At 35.2% G+C, this 21,265-nt stretch overlaps 1 protein-coding gene across 1 annotated transcript in view; it reads right to left on the bottom strand.

The window, feature by feature from the left end:
- Positions 1-204: 204 nt before the first annotated feature.
- LOC121370836 (alpha-taxilin-like) overlaps positions 205-21,265 on the bottom strand; it is a 36,934-nt gene continuing 15,873 nt past the window's right edge. Inside the window, exons 3-12 of the mRNA XM_041496338.1 lie at positions 20,434-20,573; positions 16,778-16,888; positions 16,069-16,134; positions 14,700-14,828; positions 12,984-13,103; positions 12,223-12,276; positions 9,860-9,952; positions 8,739-8,834; positions 7,581-7,719; positions 205-5,196 (exon numbers count right to left, since the gene is read on the bottom strand). Coding sequence (XP_041352272.1) covers positions 4,721-5,196; positions 7,581-7,719; positions 8,739-8,834; positions 9,860-9,952; positions 12,223-12,276; positions 12,984-13,103; positions 14,700-14,828; positions 16,069-16,134; positions 16,778-16,888; positions 20,434-20,573 — 1,424 coding nt within the window. The 3' untranslated portion in view covers positions 205-4,720. The remainder of the gene's footprint in view (positions 5,197-7,580; positions 7,720-8,738; positions 8,835-9,859; positions 9,953-12,222; positions 12,277-12,983; positions 13,104-14,699; positions 14,829-16,068; positions 16,135-16,777; positions 16,889-20,433; positions 20,574-21,265) is intronic.

Raw genomic sequence — 21,265 nt, 5'->3', positions numbered from 1 at the left:
CAGGATAGCACAAACCATGGCCTTTATATACCAGTCGTGGTGTACCGGCTGGAACGATTTCACAATAACGCAATTCCTTCTATGTGAAGCTCAGAACCTATCAATCATGCCCCGCGTATATTATTTGGACTCTATGGAAACCAGTAAAAATTTATTTCCATGTCTAGGTATTTTTGCAACAGCAAAAAGTCAAACGCAGAAATAATTACTACAAAAAAATTGGTTTAATTTATTAAATAATGTACTTAAAGTAGCCAATGTCTATATACAAATACTAAAAAGACTGCATGTGTGTTATTATGCAAGACAGCATATTATATTTATAATTACTGATCAAGAACAAATGCAAACACTAATCAGTCACACAATCCAATGTTAGTAATACTGCATGATCAATGTACAACACAAGCCAACATTATTATATTGCATAAATAAACAAAAGCATGTACATGTATAGTAAGATTTTAATATATTATCTGATGACAGACTAAACAAAACATATAGCAAGATTTTAATATATTATCTTGATGCCTGAATGCATTGTTTTATTCTAGTTAGGTCAACAAGGATAAAAAATGGCCGAATCTTTTCACTAAGCGGCAATCGTAAATCATTGTGCGGATAAAACTTTCCACAAAACTAATTACCAAACAAAATGTATAATAAATTGATAATTTTCTCTCCCACTTTCTTTTATATACATGTATATGTACACACCTGCACAAAAGTTAAGCACCACTCAGATCAATAGTCAATAAAAATATTCTGACATGAGCAGGTTGCCATATTTTTTTTTTCATCTGGTAGTATAGCAAATACAAAAAGCTCGATCTTGGCAAATAACCAGAACAATTAGCAATGCCGTGGAGATTTCTGCAGTGTTTTCAATTTCGCGTCGCATTTATTTTGCCGTGGAGCTTTCAATTTTCTGTCATATGTATCTCTTGTTAGTTAATTATTTATTTGTGTAATACTGACCAATTAAAAGTCCTTTCTTATACATTAACAACAAAACCACATTCGAATGTGTTGTGGTGAATAATTTTCCATGACCATTTTCATAATTGCCATGATTGCGAAATCCACATCATGTGCGATAGTGCAGTTTGAGTTTTATGCCACTACACACGAATTTAGGCGATCTGAACAGTTTGTTTGGTGTGTGAACACTGGCAAAGCAAAGTTGAATGGCAGATAAACAGTAGTTAGTCATGCACACAGATTGACAGATCATTAATTATACTGTTATTTAAAAAAAAAATATATATATATTAAAAAAAAAACATGTACAAATACACAATGTCAAGCATAAATATAAGCCAAAATCTGTATGACCCAAGGAAGACTGATACCAATGAAAGAATAAATTAATTAATGCATCAGGGCTTCTAGATTATGGTAGCCCCACTCCCATGGCTAGTGATATTCAATGTTGGGCTAGTAAATAACTACTATTGCCATGCCCGATGGCTAGTGGAAAAAAGTTGTCATATGCTACATTTTAGTCTATTTTGTAAATATGAATATGCTGCTCCCACCCTGACCCCAGTATTGGTATTTTTAATCTCTTTAGGTAACATATCCGATTATTACTATTAGGAAAACTGTATTAAGTAAAGTAGGGCTAGTGAATTTTCAATCATGGCTAGTAAAATGTTTAAATCACTGATCCCATGGCTAGTGGATTTTGTAAACATTGTAGAAGCCCTGTGCATGAATGAATCAATGTTTAATGACATCCCAGCACAAAAACACACATAAAGTCTGATCCCCATTAACCCAACAGCAATGTGGGAAGAACCTGATGGGGAACACACAACACAGTGTCCATGCCCACTGTTGGGAGGAGGCTGTATGCTGCTCCTTCTCTCATTATCTGGATCAAGCCTAACTACCACCATATACACTAGACACCTTGTGAACTAGTGACAATGTGCTATGACTCATTGTATAAACAACCTTTTCTGATATCATCACCGAATGTTTAAATATGACAGGGTATGTGAAATGCAAAAGTGTTACGAACTAGAATTAGAACAGAACAAAAAACATAAAAGATGAAAACAATGATCTTACACTGTATTAATAAAAGCTAAAAGCAAAAAGCAAAATTTTTACAAAAAATCCATAATAATCAAATGATCACAAAACACAATTCAATATGTATTTTATAATTTAGCACAAATAAAACAATCCAAACACTGTTACAAGTTTCATTAATATTGTTGTTTACAAAAAAAAACCCAGTCATACATTGTCAAACAAGAGTAGCAGTGACTGTACATGATACACCTGTCCAGAGTTTGACAAGACTCCAGAGAAACACACATGTTAATGAATGTGTTATATATGACTGGATTATAATTATATGAAATTTATGCAAATACGATGGATTATAGTTTGTTTTTGAACGACGACAGATGTGCAGTAATCCGTGATAAATACCGGTAGGTCACAGTTGTACCGGCATGCAAGGTTTGATGATATTATATTAAATGATAAGGAAGATATGGCCAGGACAAGGATTGCTTTTAATGGGTGGTAATGTGCTCAAAGTTGGTCGTAGTGACCTAGTTATGGTATGTGACACACCATTGTTCCCAAGCTATACTTGCATGCAAGTTAACAGATGGACTGAAAACAACGCCATACCATTTAGCATGGGCATATCAAAAAAAGAAGAAAAAAAAAGGTTTTCGGGCATTTATCAAATGCAAACTATGTTTAATACATACTATTTCACTCGGTTCCAAATTACTCCAAATGCACACAGTCCAAACAAAATGAAAACTGAAAACCTTTGGCTTAATACAGCTGAAATAAGATTGGCAAAGACTTAATAACTCGCATGTTATATACTGAAAAGCGAAAACATAAATCATTCCACATAACTGCTAGATAACTTTAAAAGAAGGGACAATTAGACCAATACCAGATTCCGTTGCACGTTTTTTTACTAAATTCCTTAGTGTAAAACTGTTTCAAACAACACAGTTTTTTTCTATTTGTTATCAAGTATCTATCTTGTGCTGGTATCATATTTGTGACAGACTGTTACTTGTTGAAAAGTTATACCATGAACGGATTCAAAAGTTCCAAGCAGTTAATAAACCGTATAAAGTTCAAAATAAAGGTCAGTTGTATGGGCTGCAAGAGATAAGCCAATGAAAGATTCGCTTACAGAACGCTCATGCCAAATATGAAAGACCTCCATCAAATCGATCACAAATTAAATTATAGCAATTGGAGAAACTTTGAACAAGATTCTGAATGGCCTTAATCATACCGTGACAACATACATGTAACTATGGTATTAAAAGTGTACTGCTGAAAGACGTATTTGGTGAATAAACATACGAAATATGAAAACTGTCGATAAAAAAAAAAATGGTTTAGCATTAAAAGCAATTTCTGATTTTTTTTTTTTTTCAAAAACTTTAACTACTAGTATGTGGTCATATATTAAAATTTAGGCAAACTTAAACAAGACATTAACTACAAGTTGATGCACTCAGATGGAAAATGTCATTCCGTTCAGTTGAATTATGTGTGTTGGTAGATGTATGTATGTATGGCTAAGACCCTATGACCTCTCAACTGCACTTACAAATTCAATACCTGTTGTGCATTTTCTAATAAATCTTTCTGGGTATATGGTTACATTCATAGAAAACTTCCATAGCTTTGCACATCAATTTAATGATTATTAACATACAAATACTCTTATTCTAAATAAGCATTCAGGCATTACACTCTATCCAAAGTTGCAACAATAAAGTGTATTTCCAGAGAACATGTAGGCTATGTAGGGCAATTGATATTTATAGCACAATTACAAAATACAAGCTTCACCTATCACAGCAGATATACAATTAAAAAATACTCGGCAAATGTATTCCATAAGTGACGAAACTAATCTGCAATGTTAACCCAGTACACATGGTGCCAGAAACACAATAACACAGTCCTTGTATGGTAATACAATCTCACAGGAATTTCATATACATGCAAGTTTGACACTGGAACTTGAACTGAAATGTATTCCATAAAAAAAAAAAATTGTTACAAGCTGTGCCTATCAGAGCAGAGATGAAAGAATATAATGGGCCAATGTAATAAATAATTGAAAATCATCTCATGCAGGTGGTGGGAAAAACAGATGATAGAAAAATTTAAGAGTACAGTCCCTATAATACAATCCCATAGGAATTTCATGTGTGATAGCAAGCTTGATATTTGGAAAGTAGCTGAAATGTATTACATTAAAACAAAACACTGGGTAGACATAGACAAGAGGTGATTGTTTTTTTTGTTTTTTTTTAACCATTATATAATGTTCTCAATGACTTGTCAGTTACCACTGGAAAAAAAGAAGAAAATGAAATGGTTTTTTTAAAGATGCAGACACTTGGCAAAAACCTAATTCATCTTGTTGGGGTTTGTTTTTTGGGGTTACTTTTTAAGTTAGCAGCTATTTCAGATTAAAATATACTGATCAATAACTAAGCTATGGATGTTTTACCTATATCTTATGCAAACTGACTTGCTTCATTTTTAAAATTTATTTATATTGACACTGAGTTACACTTTACAAATAACTTAATCTTACCAAACTATCCTTTGCAAAGGCTTACTCCAAAATGAGCTATGAATAATTAAGAACACTGAACTAAAATTAATGTTACATTCATCCTGGTGCTCTAGTTAAGTTCTAAAAGGGTTAATCCACATCTGCAATGTTGTAATCAGAAGGCACTGCTTGTTCCTCTTGGTCAACACTCTCTGCAGGTGCTTCCACAGGTGTTTGGGCAGGTTTTTCCACAGGTGTTTCCGCAGGTTTTTCCACAGGTGTTTCTGCAGTTGTCTTGCTGGATCCGTCAGCTGGTGTCTCCCCAGCTCCACCGACAGGTGCCTGGTCAGGGGAATCTGCTGTGTTAGACACCACTGAACGATCATCCTTGTCATCGAATTCACCCCTGACCACCTCGGAAACTGTGTTATTTTTATCACTGTCGGGAGATGGGGGAACATTAGAAATACTGTCAGCCTTTGATGCCTCATCGGCACCTTCGGGTAATGTTACTGATTCCTTCCCCTTCTTCACGGGACTCGATGATTTGGTTGCTTCTGATGGATTTTCCTGTGGTGTCTGTTGCTTCTCTGGGGTATTGGGAGGTGTAGATGGTGTCGATGTGTCTAGAATGGAATAAACAATTATGCTAAAGTAAAGTTTGTTTTATTTAACGACGCCACTAGAGAACATTGATTTTTTATGTTATCGTCAATTATTGGACATCAAACATATGGTCATTCTGACAGTTTTTCTTAGAGGAAAACCGCTGTTGCCACATAGGCTACTCTTTTATGACAGGTAGCAAGGGATCTTTTATTTGTGCTTCCCACAGGCAGGATAGCACAAACCATGGCCTTTGTTGAACCAGTTATGGATCACTGGTCGGTGCAAGTGGTTTACGCTTACCCATTGAGCCTTGCTCAGGGTTTGGAGTCGATATTTGGATTAAAAATCCCATGTCTCGACTGGGATCCGAACCCAGTACCTACCAGCCTGTAGACCGATGGCCTAACCACGACGCCGGTAATTACGCTACAGAGAACGTGGACAAATGGATGAAGGTGCTCTTGTAGATTTTACCATAATCTGTTCTTGAATAAGTTGATGTAATTTTACTGCTCTGTGTTTTAACTTCAATATTGTGAACAGAAAGAAAGAAATGTTTTATTTAACGACGCACTCAACACATTTAATTTACGGTTATATGGCGTCAGACATATGGTTAAGGACCACACAGATTTTGAGAGGAAACCCGCTGTCGCCACTATATGGGCTACTCTTTTGATTAGCAGCAAGGGATCTTTTATTTGCGCTTCCCACAGGCAGGATAGCACAAACCATGGCCTTTGTTGAACCAGTTATGGATCACTCACTCAGGGTTTGGAGTCGGTATCTAATTTTAAGTCTTTTTTATTATGTTCTTTTAAATACCCTCTTTCATGGACTACGTACATGGGTCATTCTAAAGAAAGTGTCACTTTTATGTCCATGCACAATTTCTTTTTTATTTATATATAGAAAACTAAATTTGCTGTCTTTAACGATACCTTATTAATAATATCATCCTGTCATAGCATTTTTTTCTCTCTGGTAATCAGCTTTGATAGAGATTTTATTCGAGATTAGTGTGAAATGTCATTGGTGTTACCTGTCCCTATACCTAACATGCACTGTTAAAATATATAACAGAAGACATAACACTGAATACCTTTAAGTTTAATGTATGGCTGACTTACTCACTAAAGAAGGAATCTTGTAAATATTTTCCGTATTCAAAAAATGGTGGGCAATATAAGCTTGTCCCTGGAGTTTTATGTCATTGGTATTACTGTATATACTTATCAGAAAACAAAAGAAACTAAATGCTCTCTGGATGAAACATTCCACCGGTAGATATCGGCCATCAAACTTATTTGTCAAAAACATCAGACATATGAACAGTATTGAATAGTTTTCTTTAAATGTCATGAATGTGTTGTCAAAATATAAAAATAGGTTTATTCACTGTCATGGGTGTTACGATCGTATTTATGTAATGGTTAATAATTTTATAAAACTTTTTATATGTTATTGTAGACATCGTATGTCTGCTGAAACATGCACTTTTTCAGTTTTCTCAACTGTTTCTTTAGAGAGCATGAATTAATTATGCACTTATTTGTCATTGGTGCTACTCCGTACCTGGTAACACCAATGACAATGCGTTTGAATACAATGCCGTTTTCCTCACTTTGCATATTTTTGAAGATGATTTGAAAATTAAATGGACTCGTGCAGCATCATAGCTGCATAATGGCACTTTGGGTAAACTATTCTAAAGTTATCCATATACATGTATGTTATTAGGGACACCCAAAATAACACATGCATGTGCTCTTGATCACTATAAACCAATTGGATCACACTGCTGAACTACCCCACTTGTCCAGTAACACCAATGACATAATGAACTTGTTCATAGAGTAACTTGTGTCTGCACGTGCAGGCCAATTACAGTTCTGCGTGGTCAGATATAATTTTATGTTTCTTTGTCCATCTAGTTTCCAAAAATTAACAATAAATATTTATTTCATTTAATTGTTTTATCTTGAATTTGTATTTTGAAAAGTGATGCTTTTTGTAAAATGACCCACATGTATATGTTTATAGGGTCTCATAATTATGTTAAGAACAAATCCAAAGCTTTCTAATTAACACAAACAACACAGCCCCTGGAGTGTTTCCAAATCTGTGGAGGTTACAACTGATTCAGAAGTGAATAAATTATGTCTCATAACATTAGGACTTTAAGCTGATTTTCATAACGAAGCTGAAACTGGCAAATATTATTTGACAATAAACTCACCAACCATGTACTAATCTTAATAAATTTTATATGCTAACAAAAAAAACCCATATTCTTGAGAATGTTTGTGTCGGTGGGTGGGTTTTGTGTGTCAAGGGGACTACCAGGTTGAAACGCTTTGAAACAATGATAAGCACAATAATAAAAAAATTCATTATTTACTTGTAGTGTTGGTTTCCGGTGAAGCTGGTACAGGTGTGGGCTTCTTTCCATGCAGTTCTGCCTGCAGTGCCCGACACAGCGATTCCAGCTTGCTACACTTGGTCATTATCGTAGACATGTTTCCTTGCACTTTCTTTTTCTGTCAAATAAAATAAAGAGCACAAATGAAAGGAAAGGAATATTTGTTTTGTTTTAATGACACCACTAGAGCACAATAATTTATTAATCATGGGCTATTGGATGTCAAACATTTGGTAATTTCGACATACATTCTCAGTGAGGAAACCTGCTACATTGTTCCATTAGTAGCCAAGGATCTTTTATATGCACCATCCCACAGACAGGATAGCACATACCACAGCCTTTGATACACCAGTCGTGTTGCACTGGCTGGAATGAGAAATAGCCCAGACCGAACATGCATCAAGCACTTTACCACTGGGCTATACCCTGCTTGTAGAAATGTAAGAGTACCAATAAAAAGAAAGGAATATTTAATAACACCTCAGCATATTTTTAAAACTCTGGCTATGAGGTGGCTAACACATGGTTATTTTGACACAAAAAAAGACCTGAAAGGAAACCTGCTGCTTCCACGTGAACTAGTCCATTCAATAAAGCAGCAAGGAATATTTTATAAGCATTTTCCCACAGACAGAAGACACTGGTTGGGACAGGATAAAAACCCTCCAAGTCATTCAGGGTAATTGATCCTGTGACCCATCAAACCTCAGGAGTGCACTACAAACATTTGACACCTGACACAAATTATACATCAGTGACTGGGTGTCACTCCATAGGCATAGAAATAAAGAGCAATACACAACTGATGGTAGCTCCGGTGAAGCCATACCAGGGAAGTAACTCATGTAGATGGACTGCCCTGCCTAATGACCTATTGGCCGTATTATGTATTGTATTATACCCACCCACCCCACAGCTCCTTACACTGTGGTTTTACATAATTATATAAATACTATTTTCATATACTTCCCTTTTGTGACACCCAATAGCCGATGTGTATTTTTGTGCTGGGGTGTCGTTAAACATTCATTCATTCATTCATTCATTCATGCATAATGACGTAGCTAGACTCAAACCTGTTTAAGTTAATATTACAATCATGCTATATGTCCTGGAAGCACACGAAGAAATTACCTGATCAGTCACTTCAAGTAGAGCTTTGTTACTCGTTTCCCACTTGGCTCGCCAAGATGCTCCCTCCTTCTCCAGTTTCTTGATCCTCTTCGTCATCTAGAAATATGTCAACAGACCAAAGTTATTTCAGTTGAAATAATAATGATAACAAAACAATTTTTTTACTCATTACTATGACATCATAGAAAAGAAAAAATATGTAGGTTTTTTAACATGCCAGCACACAATTTAAATTGAGCACACTGAGCACATAGGAATAGCACAAATGAGGACTGCTGTTGCCACATAGGCAGCTAGTATGTTTTCAAATTGTATAATAGACACCTATGGGATGTTTTATTAAAATTCTGGATATTAAATTAATATCAGTTATATTAAATTATAAAACAGGGTCATAATTTATTTGCGTTTTCTGATCAAGTAAGCAGTTTCGACACATTTACAGAATGAAGTCTTTTATACACATATACTTAGGCTTGTATCCACTTTCCCAGAAACCGGATAGCAGATGCAATGTCATTTTTGTCACATAAGTTATGAAACACTGGTGGAGAAGGGAAATAACTCCGAGGTTCCATAGAAAGAGATGAAGACTAGGTCTCACTACACAGATGTCATGTGCCATTGAAACCTATGTTAAATTGCCCAACTTCAAACGAAAATTGCCAATAGGACGGGTTCTCGTTGGCACTAACAACATACACCATCGCGAACATACAATATATAAGCCTTTATTTTCACTCCAAAATTGAGAACATTTCTGTCTCAGTTTTTTGCTATATGACCGCATCTGGCTGTAGTACTGGTCCGAACAGGTGGTTCATTAACTGATTCATTCCAGCTGTCTCTTGCGCTGTACACCCATGTCCCAAAAGGTCTATGCACAATATTACAAAATAACATGGGTAAAATACAGCCAGAAGGCTTACCATTAAACATACATATTGTTTTAATTCTTCACCATTTCCTTGAAGTGAATATGTGAACCATAACATGTGTCACAATTAGGAACTATAGTGGACCGTGATCAATGAACTCTCACCCGGAAGTGATCTGTGTAGTGAGACCCTAGCACATTTACTCTCTCTGTTAATGGTGTTACAAAAACAAACATTTCATACCTTATCCATTTCAGTTTTAAATTTCTGAAACATATCATTGCTGCGGTTGATGGTACTCTGAAATTCTTCGTAACGTTCTTTGTACATGGTCAACTGTGAAAAAGAAAAGTACATCAAGGAAATATAGTGGGAAGTATAATAACATAACATACTGATGGAAAGAAATAAGAGAACAAAAGTTAAAAGTTAATGTTTGTTTTGTTTAATGACACCACTAGAGCACATTGTTTAATTAATCATCAGCTATTGGATGTCAAACATTTGGTCATTTATGACTCGTAGTCATCAGATGAAACCCGCTACATTTTTCCAAATGCAGCAAGGTATCTTTTATACGCACTTTCCCACAGACAGGAAAGCACATACCGCGGCCTTTTACCAGTTGTGGTACACTGGTTGGAAAGAGAGAAAAAACAATCAGCTGAATGGATCCATAGAGGTGATCTGATCATGTGATACAAGCACCTCAAGTGAGCACTCAACTGACTGAATATAACTAAACCGGTATAACTAAACCGGTATAACTAAACCGGTATAACTAAACTAGTATAACTAAACCGGTATAACTAAACCGGTATAACTAAACCAGTATAACTAAACCAGTTTCACTAAACCAATTAAAAATGTAAGTGTCAATGCAATCATTTTTGTATTTTACTATACCTGCATAACACTTCGGTATGCGGTTTAATTTAACTGGTACATACCGTATATCTTCGCCTATAAGTCAAATTTTTTTCACCCAAAAATTATTTTATAACTTGGGGGGTCGACTTATAAGAGGGTAAAAAAATTTCACCAAAAAATATTACTGTTTTGGGGATTATTTTACAAGTTTTATTGTTGAAGTATGCCATGTATTTATACTCAAATATGTTAATTTGACACATTTATTTTTTATAACCTATTTTTTTTGGCATTAGAACGGTTTTGGTTATGCGAAAAGGCGTACGATCTCACTCACATGCCAAGACAACAGTCCACTTAGTTAAATTAACAGTCATAACTAATAGTAAAAATGGAAACAATACTAACTACCTGTTGCCTGAGTTTATTTTGAAATCTGGTCACTGGCATTAATGGTTGTTCAAACAATGTTTTGGCGGTGATTAACTTCATGAATATTACTAAGCTTTCCCTTAAAATAGACTGATCTCTGCAGTTCACTTATCTAGAGCAATAGGGACACACATCATTTGGTACAAAAACCAGTGTACTTTCCAGAGTTATCCTCCTTACATGTATTAATATGGCGGAAAAACATGATACTTTCAGTTTTATCATAGTGATCTGTTGTCAGTGTTTATAAATAAAGTTGTTGTCTGTGCACAAAACCATCTGTACAGTACTATACAGTAACAGTCAAACAGCTTTCACTCTCTACTAAGGGAATATTTCGTTTTGATGCTATGTAATAATGATAGTTTGATTGGAATAGTCTGATCATATTGCGATGTACAAAACGTGAAAACCGAAGTTTGTAAAATAATTTTCTTTTGTTCAAATATTATTGTTCTCATGTGCTGAAAATAAGAAATATTTCAATATTTATAAGTAGTTTTTCATGGGTCGACTTATAAACGGGTCAATAAAAAAATACGTTTTCAGGGCTTGAAATTAGGGACTCGACTTATAGCCGAGATCGACTTACAGGCGAAGATATACGGTAACTAAAACACTTTAAAATGTAAGTGTGAATGCAAACTATTTTAGTTCAATTAGAAAGGGCGGAAGCGACAGTGACATCATATTCAGAAGAAGCAGAAAGCAATGGTCTAACAGACTCATGGTCCATCGATGTCTTGTGCACACATGTACGTGTAGCCACACATTAGCCGTATACTGCTATAGCTATTGCTCGCCATTTCCAATCCATATAACTTGTGTAAGTGTGACCAGTCATTATGATGTTAATAGTGATTTAAATTTGGTCCCTAATACTAAGTGTTCCACTATCTTCCTTTTTTTATATCTTAGTATACCAAGGTATGGATAAATGATATGGTACAATATGTATAACATACACAAAAATACGGTGATCTAAAGGAAGTAACATATTTTCAAATTCAGAAAACATCTTCTATTTCACCAAGTTGACCTTCATTATAATTATACAATTTACCATACTTAAGTTGACGCTCATTTTAATTAAATATTTACCAAACTTAAGTCGCTTTTATGCCTACATACATAGTTATCCAAAACAAGTCTTACCAGTGTTAATATAATTTATAAAATTCAATTCGCTCATTAAGTAACAGACATAATATATACAGATAAGTATAGTAATTTAAATAAAGTTGATATATCCAAGACATTGTCTACCAAAAAAAATTGGGTTTTGGGGTTGGTTTTTTACTTACTTGTGTTTCTAAGACTTGTGCTTTCTTCTGCGATTCAGTGGCTTGAAGAATAAGCTGAAAATATAAATTATTACAATCAGGATAAAAAAAAACATGGATAGATTTCAATCATTGTAAAAGATGTATTTTGCCAATAACATTTAAACAATGCAGCAAATATCTATAATAGAACATGAAGATGAGATCTAAATACTGACATGTGAGTTCTATATTGAATAATACACGAAAGAACACAATAGGGGTGCCTCAAAATACATTTGTCTTCATAATACATTCTTCACAATTTGAATAAATATTTTTCTTTTTGTTACATATTAAATAGTGTTTAACATTTTATCTGTATTATACAGACGGAAATATGTACATGAAAGCAGGGATCAAACTTAACGACGGCAGTTGCCATCGTTGAGATATAAACTGCCATAGGTAGAGACCATCACCAACAGCACTTTTCTGCCATCAGTAAAGCTCCTCAACAATGGCAAAGTGTATACACCTGGTGTACATTGTCTGCCAATCTTTAACATTTGCACATTTGAAATATGTCTACATAGAGCAAAAAACCTTTCAGTCATGTTTATTTGTCACTTTTTAAAAACTTGCCATAGGCAGGCTCACAATAGCCGTCGGTGGGACGTTTCACCCAGGGCAATTTTTGTTTAAATTGCCATGGGAGACAAATGCTTAAGTTCGAGCCCTGTGAAAGTGCCCTAAATCAGGCCACAAAGTGTACATTTAATATGCTGAACATCACTACTGACCAGTTCCTTCTCCTTCTTTCCACGCTCCTCTTGTTCGGCCATGATTGCATTGGCCTGGGCAAGTTTAGCATCTGCCAACTGCTTCTCTAGTTCACGGTGCTTCATAATCTTTTCCACTTGCTGTAAAACAAACAAACAAATGTTTAGCAACACTGCTACAACGAATACAACTCTCTGGAAATTTTACCTCTCAAGTAAGTTTTAAGTACTTTTTAAAACAAGACCAATTTAATCCGTTAGGAAGTGTTAAATGCATTATTGCTGATATCTGGTTGTGTTTAACAACAATGAACAGGAGATATTTTTAACGACACCTCGGCACATTTTACACTATGGCTATTTGGAAATAAGGAAATGTTTTATTTAATGACACACTCAACACATTTTATTTATGGTTATATGGCGTCGGACATATGGTTAAGGACCACACAGAGGGAAGAAACCTGCTGTCGCCACTTCATGGGCTACACTTTTCGATTAGCAGCAAGGGATCTTTTATATGCACCATACCATAGACAGGATAGCACATACCACAGCCTTTGATATACCAGTCGTGGTGCACTGGCTAGAACGAGAAATAGTCCAATGGGCCCACCAATGGGGATCGGAAAGATCATTTGCTATTAATGAAAAAATGTAACGGTTTTCCTCTCTAAGACTTTGTCAAAATTACCAAATGTTTGACATCCAATAGACGATGATTAATAAATCAATGTGTTCTAGTGGTGTAGTTAAATAAAACAAACTATAGTGTAAGTAAGTGTGATCTACTTTCAATTTTTAATTTTATTTTGGGCTATACTTATCCACTGCCATTTTCTATTTTTGCAGTTATTTCCCTTGGACTATTATATACATAAATTAATATTTGCACACTTTTACACACACACACTCTTAAATCTTAAACAGTTTACAGTTGTGAGGAAAACCTCAGAAAAAAACACACAAAACAATGCTAAAATGTAAGTTCATAATGAAGTACTTAAAACAGTAGCAATCTTTGCTTCACCCCATCACACAGGGTAACTAAAACACTTGGTGTAGACCCTCAGACCAGCAACAGGTCTTTTATGTTTTCTTTGACATGGACAGGACAACATATACGACACAGATATTGGCCAAGTGGCTTCACCAATGTGAATGTATCCTGCAATAACTAGAGAATATGAAAAGAATATTCATTTAATGATACCTCAGTACATCTTTAAACTACAGCTATTTGATGTCTAATACTGGTCAAGAGAGACAGAGGAATATACTTTAGCAAAGACACAGCAGTACATTTTGTTTAACGACACCACTAGAGCACATTTATTCATTAATCGTTGACTGTTGGATATCAAATATTTGGTAATCCCGACATACAAGTCTTAAGAGTGGAAACCTGCTATATTCTTCAGTTAGTAGCAAGGGATGTTTCAAAATGCACCATCCCAGAGACAGGATAGTACATACCACGGCCGTTGATATACCACAGTCCTAGTGCACTGGCTGGAATGAGAAATAGCCCAATGGCCCCACAGCTGGGGATTGATTCTAAACTGACCGTACATCACTGGGCTACGTCCTGCCCTTCGATACAGCATATTACAGGCTCCAAATGGAATATTTAAAAACAACCGGACTCCATTAAGGGTAATTGATTCTGCTACCCACTGCACTTCACTAGTGTTCTGCCTCCCAAGCCACTTCCCACCGTACACCAAGTACAAGTACCTGCTCTCTCAGCTCGTACTGCTCAATGAAGTTTTTCAGTTTTGTTGCCAGGTCGGCGTTCTCCTCCCGCAGCTTCGTGTTACGTTCATGGTTGTCAGTCATCTGAGTCTGGATTTCTCCAATAGTCGTCTGAAACACAGTGAACACAATCAAAATAAACATGTCAGGACAGAAATTAAAGAACTGGATTTCACCAGTTATTAAGTAAAACATATCACAAGACACTTTGTGGTAAACAGTCTATAAATGTAATGAAACCAGAATGGCACATGATATTCATTATCAAAAATTAGATTATGTGGCATTAGAACTATGCGAAGGAAGTATATTAATTTATTATATGTAACTGATAACCTTGCAAAAAAAAAAAAAAATACTGAATGACTTCTTTTAATTTTGTAATATACAGACAAAAAAACTAGAGCTGACATACACTCAAATACTCTTTATTTCCTGTATATAATTATTATTTCCAGTGAGTGCTGTGTGCAAACTGGCAGGAAATATGAACTGGGGAATGCACTGTATACAGTGTACAGTATGATGGCTTGCGTGACGTCGGGCGAGATATCTCGCCTGCAGTAGTCAGAAGGTTAAGCTTTAATTACATTGCATTTCTGAATATCCACAACTGTTCAGCAACTGTTATAGTCCAGCAGAGAAACCTCAAATATACATTTTGTACATTTGATGGTACGAACATGAACTTTGGCACAATGATTACATCTACCGAACGGTAATTTTAAGATCAGGGCCCACCTTGAAAGTCACATGTAAATGAGTGGTGACCATTTTGAATTTTGCCATATGTGAAGCCTACATTTTTCTATTTTAGGTGCCATATAGCCTTCTATCAGATGAATTAATGTTGTTAAAGTTAGTAAACTTATTTTAATATAACGTTGTAAAACATATTTACAGGAATTGTTAATGTTAACTTCCAAGATGGCCAACAAAATTCAAAATGGCCTCCAAAATTCATATTTTGTCATTCATAGAACCTTTTGCTAAGTACTGTTGTCACTATTTTCTGCCAGCAGTTAGATTAGATCAGTTTAAACTTGTAAAACTATGTTAATATGATATGAATAATATAATATGTAAATATAATTAATAACTTCAAAGACAATTTAAAAAAAATTCAAAATGGCTGCCAATATTCAGATTTAACCAAGTATAAATGTAACTTCTATAGTCTTCGGACTGGTAAATTACTTCAGTTAGATTTATTAAACTAACATTAATGTGATGCAAGAACAGTTGATGTTGTATATTGTACTAAAAAGACTGCTGCACTCAGAACAGACAACAAAATCTGTTATGCCCAAATCAGTGAGATCTAAAACCCTGTCCAGGTATCGTAACAAACCTGAAACTTATTGGAGATTTCCTTCCTTTTCTCATCCTCTTCTCTGGCTCGGGTCAAACTTTCTTCCTGTCAAATAAATAGCTAATGGTTAGAAACAACATAATCAGTTGATGAAGTCGATACATGCATTTTCATGTTGTAATAATTTTGTTAAAAATAACAAATAATTTCGAAAAATAATGGAAAACACAAGTTGTCATTTCATACTTTTCACAATCATTATTCAAGAAAAAATAAATAAATGAGAAACACGTTTATTATCTAAGACAAGACTTCTAGAAATACATGTACCATCAGAAACATGATGCAAAATTGTCAACACAAATATACATGTATATGAAACTGTTTTTATTAAAAACTGGTGAAAACATACTTGATAAAGACAAAAACAGGATACAATGGTATTATATTACCCATTCTAAACTGGCTTCACAGCTAAATCAATGTAGATATCACATTACACAGTAATCAAACCCCAGAAAAACAAGTATTGTTAATGACAGACAGATTAGATACCAAATCAATATATGTTTTATCCACAGTCAGGTGTCAAAAATAATCAAAACATCTCTTTTATTATTAATGTAAATCTGTTTTTGTCAACTACTCTTATCAGAATACTGTCAGGAACACCCAGCATACAAATTTCTAAATGCTCAGACATTGTAGAAGATCTGTGATGAAAACATGAGAATGTCAGCGCAGAAACCTTAATGAGCCTGTTGTGCTTCTGGAGTTCGCGACAAAGACTCTCCAGCTTGCTCTTCGCCATCACAGCCTTCGTGTGTTCCATCTGCAGCTGCACCTTCTCTCGCGTTACCTGAAACACACACCACATTGAACTACATTATATCGCTAAAACACACCACATAACACATTAACATTACCTGAAACATACACCACATAGAACTACATTATATCGCTGAAACACACCACATAACACATTTATATTACCTGAAACACACACAACATAGAAACACATTATACCACTGAAACACACCACATAACACATTAACATTACCTGAAACATACACCACATAGAACTACATTATATCGCTGAAACACACACCACATAACACATTTATATTACCTGAAACACACACAACATAGAAACACATTATACCACTGAAACACACCACATAACACATTAACATTACCTGAAACATACACCACATAGAACTACATTATATCGCTGAAACACACCACATAACACATTTATATTACCTGAAACACACACCACATTGAACTACATTATATCGCTAAAACACACCACATAACACATTAACATTACCTGAAACATACACCACATAGAACTACATTATATCGCTGAAACACACACCACATAACACATTTATATTACCTGAAACACACACAACATAGAAACACATTATACCACTGAAACACACACCACATAGAACTACATCATATCACTGAAACACACACCACATAGAACTACATTACATCACTGAAACACACACCGCGTAACACATTTACATTACCTGAAACACACACCACATAGAACTGCATTATATCAGTGAAACACACACCATATAATACATTTACATTACCTGAAACACATACCACATAACACATTTACACTATCTGAAACACATAACACATTTACACTATCTGAAACACACACCACATAGGACTACATTGTATCACTGAAACACACACCACATAGAACTGCATTATATCAGTGAAACACACGCCATATAATACATTTACATTACCTGAAACACATACCACATAACACATTTACACTATCTGAAACACATAACACATTTACACTATCTGAAACACACACCACATAGGACTACATTGTATCACTGAAACACACACCACATAGAACTGCATTATATCAGTGAAACACACACCATATAATACATTTACATTACCTGAAACACATACCACATAACACATTTACACTATCTGAAACACATAACACATTTACACTATCTGAAACACACACCACATAGGACTACATTGTATCACTGAAACACACACCACATAGAACTGCATTATATCAGTGAAACACACACCATATAATACATTTACATTACCTGAAACACATACCACATAACACATTTACACTATCTGAAACACATAACACATTTACACTATCTGAAACACACACCACATAGGACTACATTGTATCACTGAAACACACACCACATAGAACTGCATTATATCAGTGAAAAAACACACACCATATAATACATTTACATTACCTGAAACACATACCACATAACACATTTACACTATCTGAAACACATAACACATTTACACTATCTGAAACACACACCACATAGGACTACATTGTATCACTGAAACACACACCACATAGAACTGCATTATATCAGTGAAACACACACCATATAATACATTTACATTACCTGAAACACCCAACACACAGAACTACATTATATCACTGAAACACACACCACACAACACATTTACATTACCTGAAACACATACCACATAACACATTTGTAAACACTATCTGAAACACATAACACATTTACACTATCTGAAACACACACCACATAGGACTACATTGTATCACTGAAACACACACATTTACATTATCTGAAACATTATCCAGGGCTCGAATATAACTGGGCGCAAAAGCAATCGACAGGGTCCAAAATGGCCCAGAACACACTAGTGTCGGGTGCTATAATGTGCTAGCACTGGCTAAGTACTCAAGGAAGTTCAGAAGTATTCCAATTATTTTTTTAGCTTTATTTATTTTGATTTTTTTTTTTTTAATTTGGGGGGGGGGGGGGGGGCTGGCAACTTACACTATGTATGTATATATGTATATAAAATTTAATGCAATTAAAATATAGGTTTGATTGGGGGAGGGGCATACATAGATCTACATTATATTGCTAAAACACAGACCCCATAATACAGGCCTGCACAAATTAAAAATTTGCATAACCGGAAAATCGGTTATGCCAAAAAAAATTGCATAACCTATTTTGATTTGCATAACCGGTTTTTTTTAAAAATGAAAAAGAACTTTAAAATAATTTTAATAAAGAACACCATTGTCATGTTGAAGTAAAAATGAACTGTAATAATATACCTTTATAGTATACACGTCAAACTTATACAGTCAAATTTTTCATCGCCATGTGTGATATTTGACAATTTCCCGTAATCAGCCGAAGTTTACCGATTAACGTTTATTAATGGAAGTATCGCAATTTCTGATTGGCCGCATTTTGAAGGAATTCCCTTCGGTGACATCCAACAACCAATGAGAATATCTTACACTTCACAATATAAGTATTCTAGCTAGACTGGTATCTGCCATTTCCGTAACATTTAATTATAATAACACGTCGGAAACCAGTCAAGTTGTTTGTACCCGCGATGTATCGTACGGTCACACGTTTTCGATCGACACGCGTTTCTGATCGTTCACATTTGTAATTGCAATAGTGCGAGAATGTGCGAACACTGATGTCACCACAAGAACGAAAACGAACACGGAAGTCACTGCTTTGTTCCGAGAGAAAAATTATTAAATACTTATAATTTTTTATTTATATTTTATTCATATATTTCGCTTAAGCGATCGAAAACCGGTGACTCTAGGACATTTTATTCAGAAAGTTTTGCACGAACGGTAAATCGGTTATGCGAAATAAATTTGCATAACCGACGCACGAACGAAACGATCGTTCGTGCAATTTGTGCAGGCCTGTAATACATACATCTAGATCTACATAATATTACTGAAACACACACCACATACATGTACATGTAATACAACTATATTACTAAACACACACCACATAATACAATACAATACATAACTAAAAAAAACCCACTTAAAATACTGAGAGCCTCACAACAATTTACACAATGCAATGAGTATTTCACTGAATATTTTCTTACAGAAATGTCATATACACATTAAGCATGCAGACAAATGACATATTGGTAACAACTGTAAGTGAAAGAGGAGTTTGTTAAAAAAAAAAGGGAAAAAAAGGACCGTTTTGTTTAACGACACCACTAGAGCACACTGATTTATTAATCATAGGCTACTGGATGTCAAACATATGGTCATTTTGACACAGTCATAGAGAGGAAACCTGCTGTATTTTTCCATTAGTAGCAAGGGATCTTTTATATGCACCATCCCACAGACAGAACAGCACATACCACAGCCTTGGATATAGATATATATATATATATAGATATACCAGTCATGGTGTACTTGCTGGATCGCGAAATTGCCCAATGGGCCCACCGACGGGGGATCAATCCTACACCGACCGCACATCAAGCGAGCGCTTTACCACTGAGCTACGTCCTGCCACAAATGAAAATAAAGAGCCCACTCACGACGGTCATCTTGCGCTGTGACTGTTTGAATGATGTCTGCAGCACGCGGTGCTCCTCGTGCAGGTCAGCGTATTTCTTACACAGCGCCGCTAGCTTCTCCTCCGTCGTAGACAGACTGTTCAACGCACGAAGAATGTGCTCTATAGAAACAAATCATACAAGATGGAAAAAAAATTAAAACATTATATTTATTACTTTACATGATCAGTGCACTACTACACAAGGTAGATGGAATATAGCTGATGTCAGTGATGTAGAAGTTAAACCACAGGACCTAATACTGGCAGGTAATGGATTCACATTCTTGTATAGGATTCCTACCCAGAGTATTTTAACAGCTCAGTGGGTTTCTTTTAATGTAAACTGTACTGTAAGCCATGTCATTGTATCATCTTCTCTCTCACTATCCACTAACCATTAACCAACTGTCGTGGACAGGCAGTCCAGATGGCAGAGGCATGTGCCCAAGACAGCATGTACAGGGGTCAAAATTGGCTGAAATTCCTGTTGGACATTTGGTCCGGTAACCTACAAATTCAGCCAGACCGGAGCAAAATCTACCACACTTAACATGATTGACTAAAACTAATGTATGAATATAGATGTAAAATAATCTTACAGCTCGTGGTGATGTTGATCAACAATAAGTCGGAACGGCAGTATTTCAACCACTGCAGTTTGTGTGTAAACTTTAATTGGACATACATTAAGCAAAAAGATAAAAGTTCAATGAATAAATGAATGAATGTTTAACGACACCTCAGCACAAAAATACACGTCGGCTATTAGGTGCCACAAATGGTAAGTATATGAAAATATCATTTATATATAT

The sequence above is a fragment of the Gigantopelta aegis genome, chromosome 4 (genome assembly GCF_016097555.1).
Source record: "Gigantopelta aegis isolate Gae_Host chromosome 4, Gae_host_genome, whole genome shotgun sequence".
Taxonomy (NCBI): Eukaryota; Metazoa; Mollusca; class Gastropoda; order Neomphalida; family Peltospiridae; genus Gigantopelta; species Gigantopelta aegis.
This window is presented reverse-complemented; position numbering and strand designations above follow the sequence as displayed.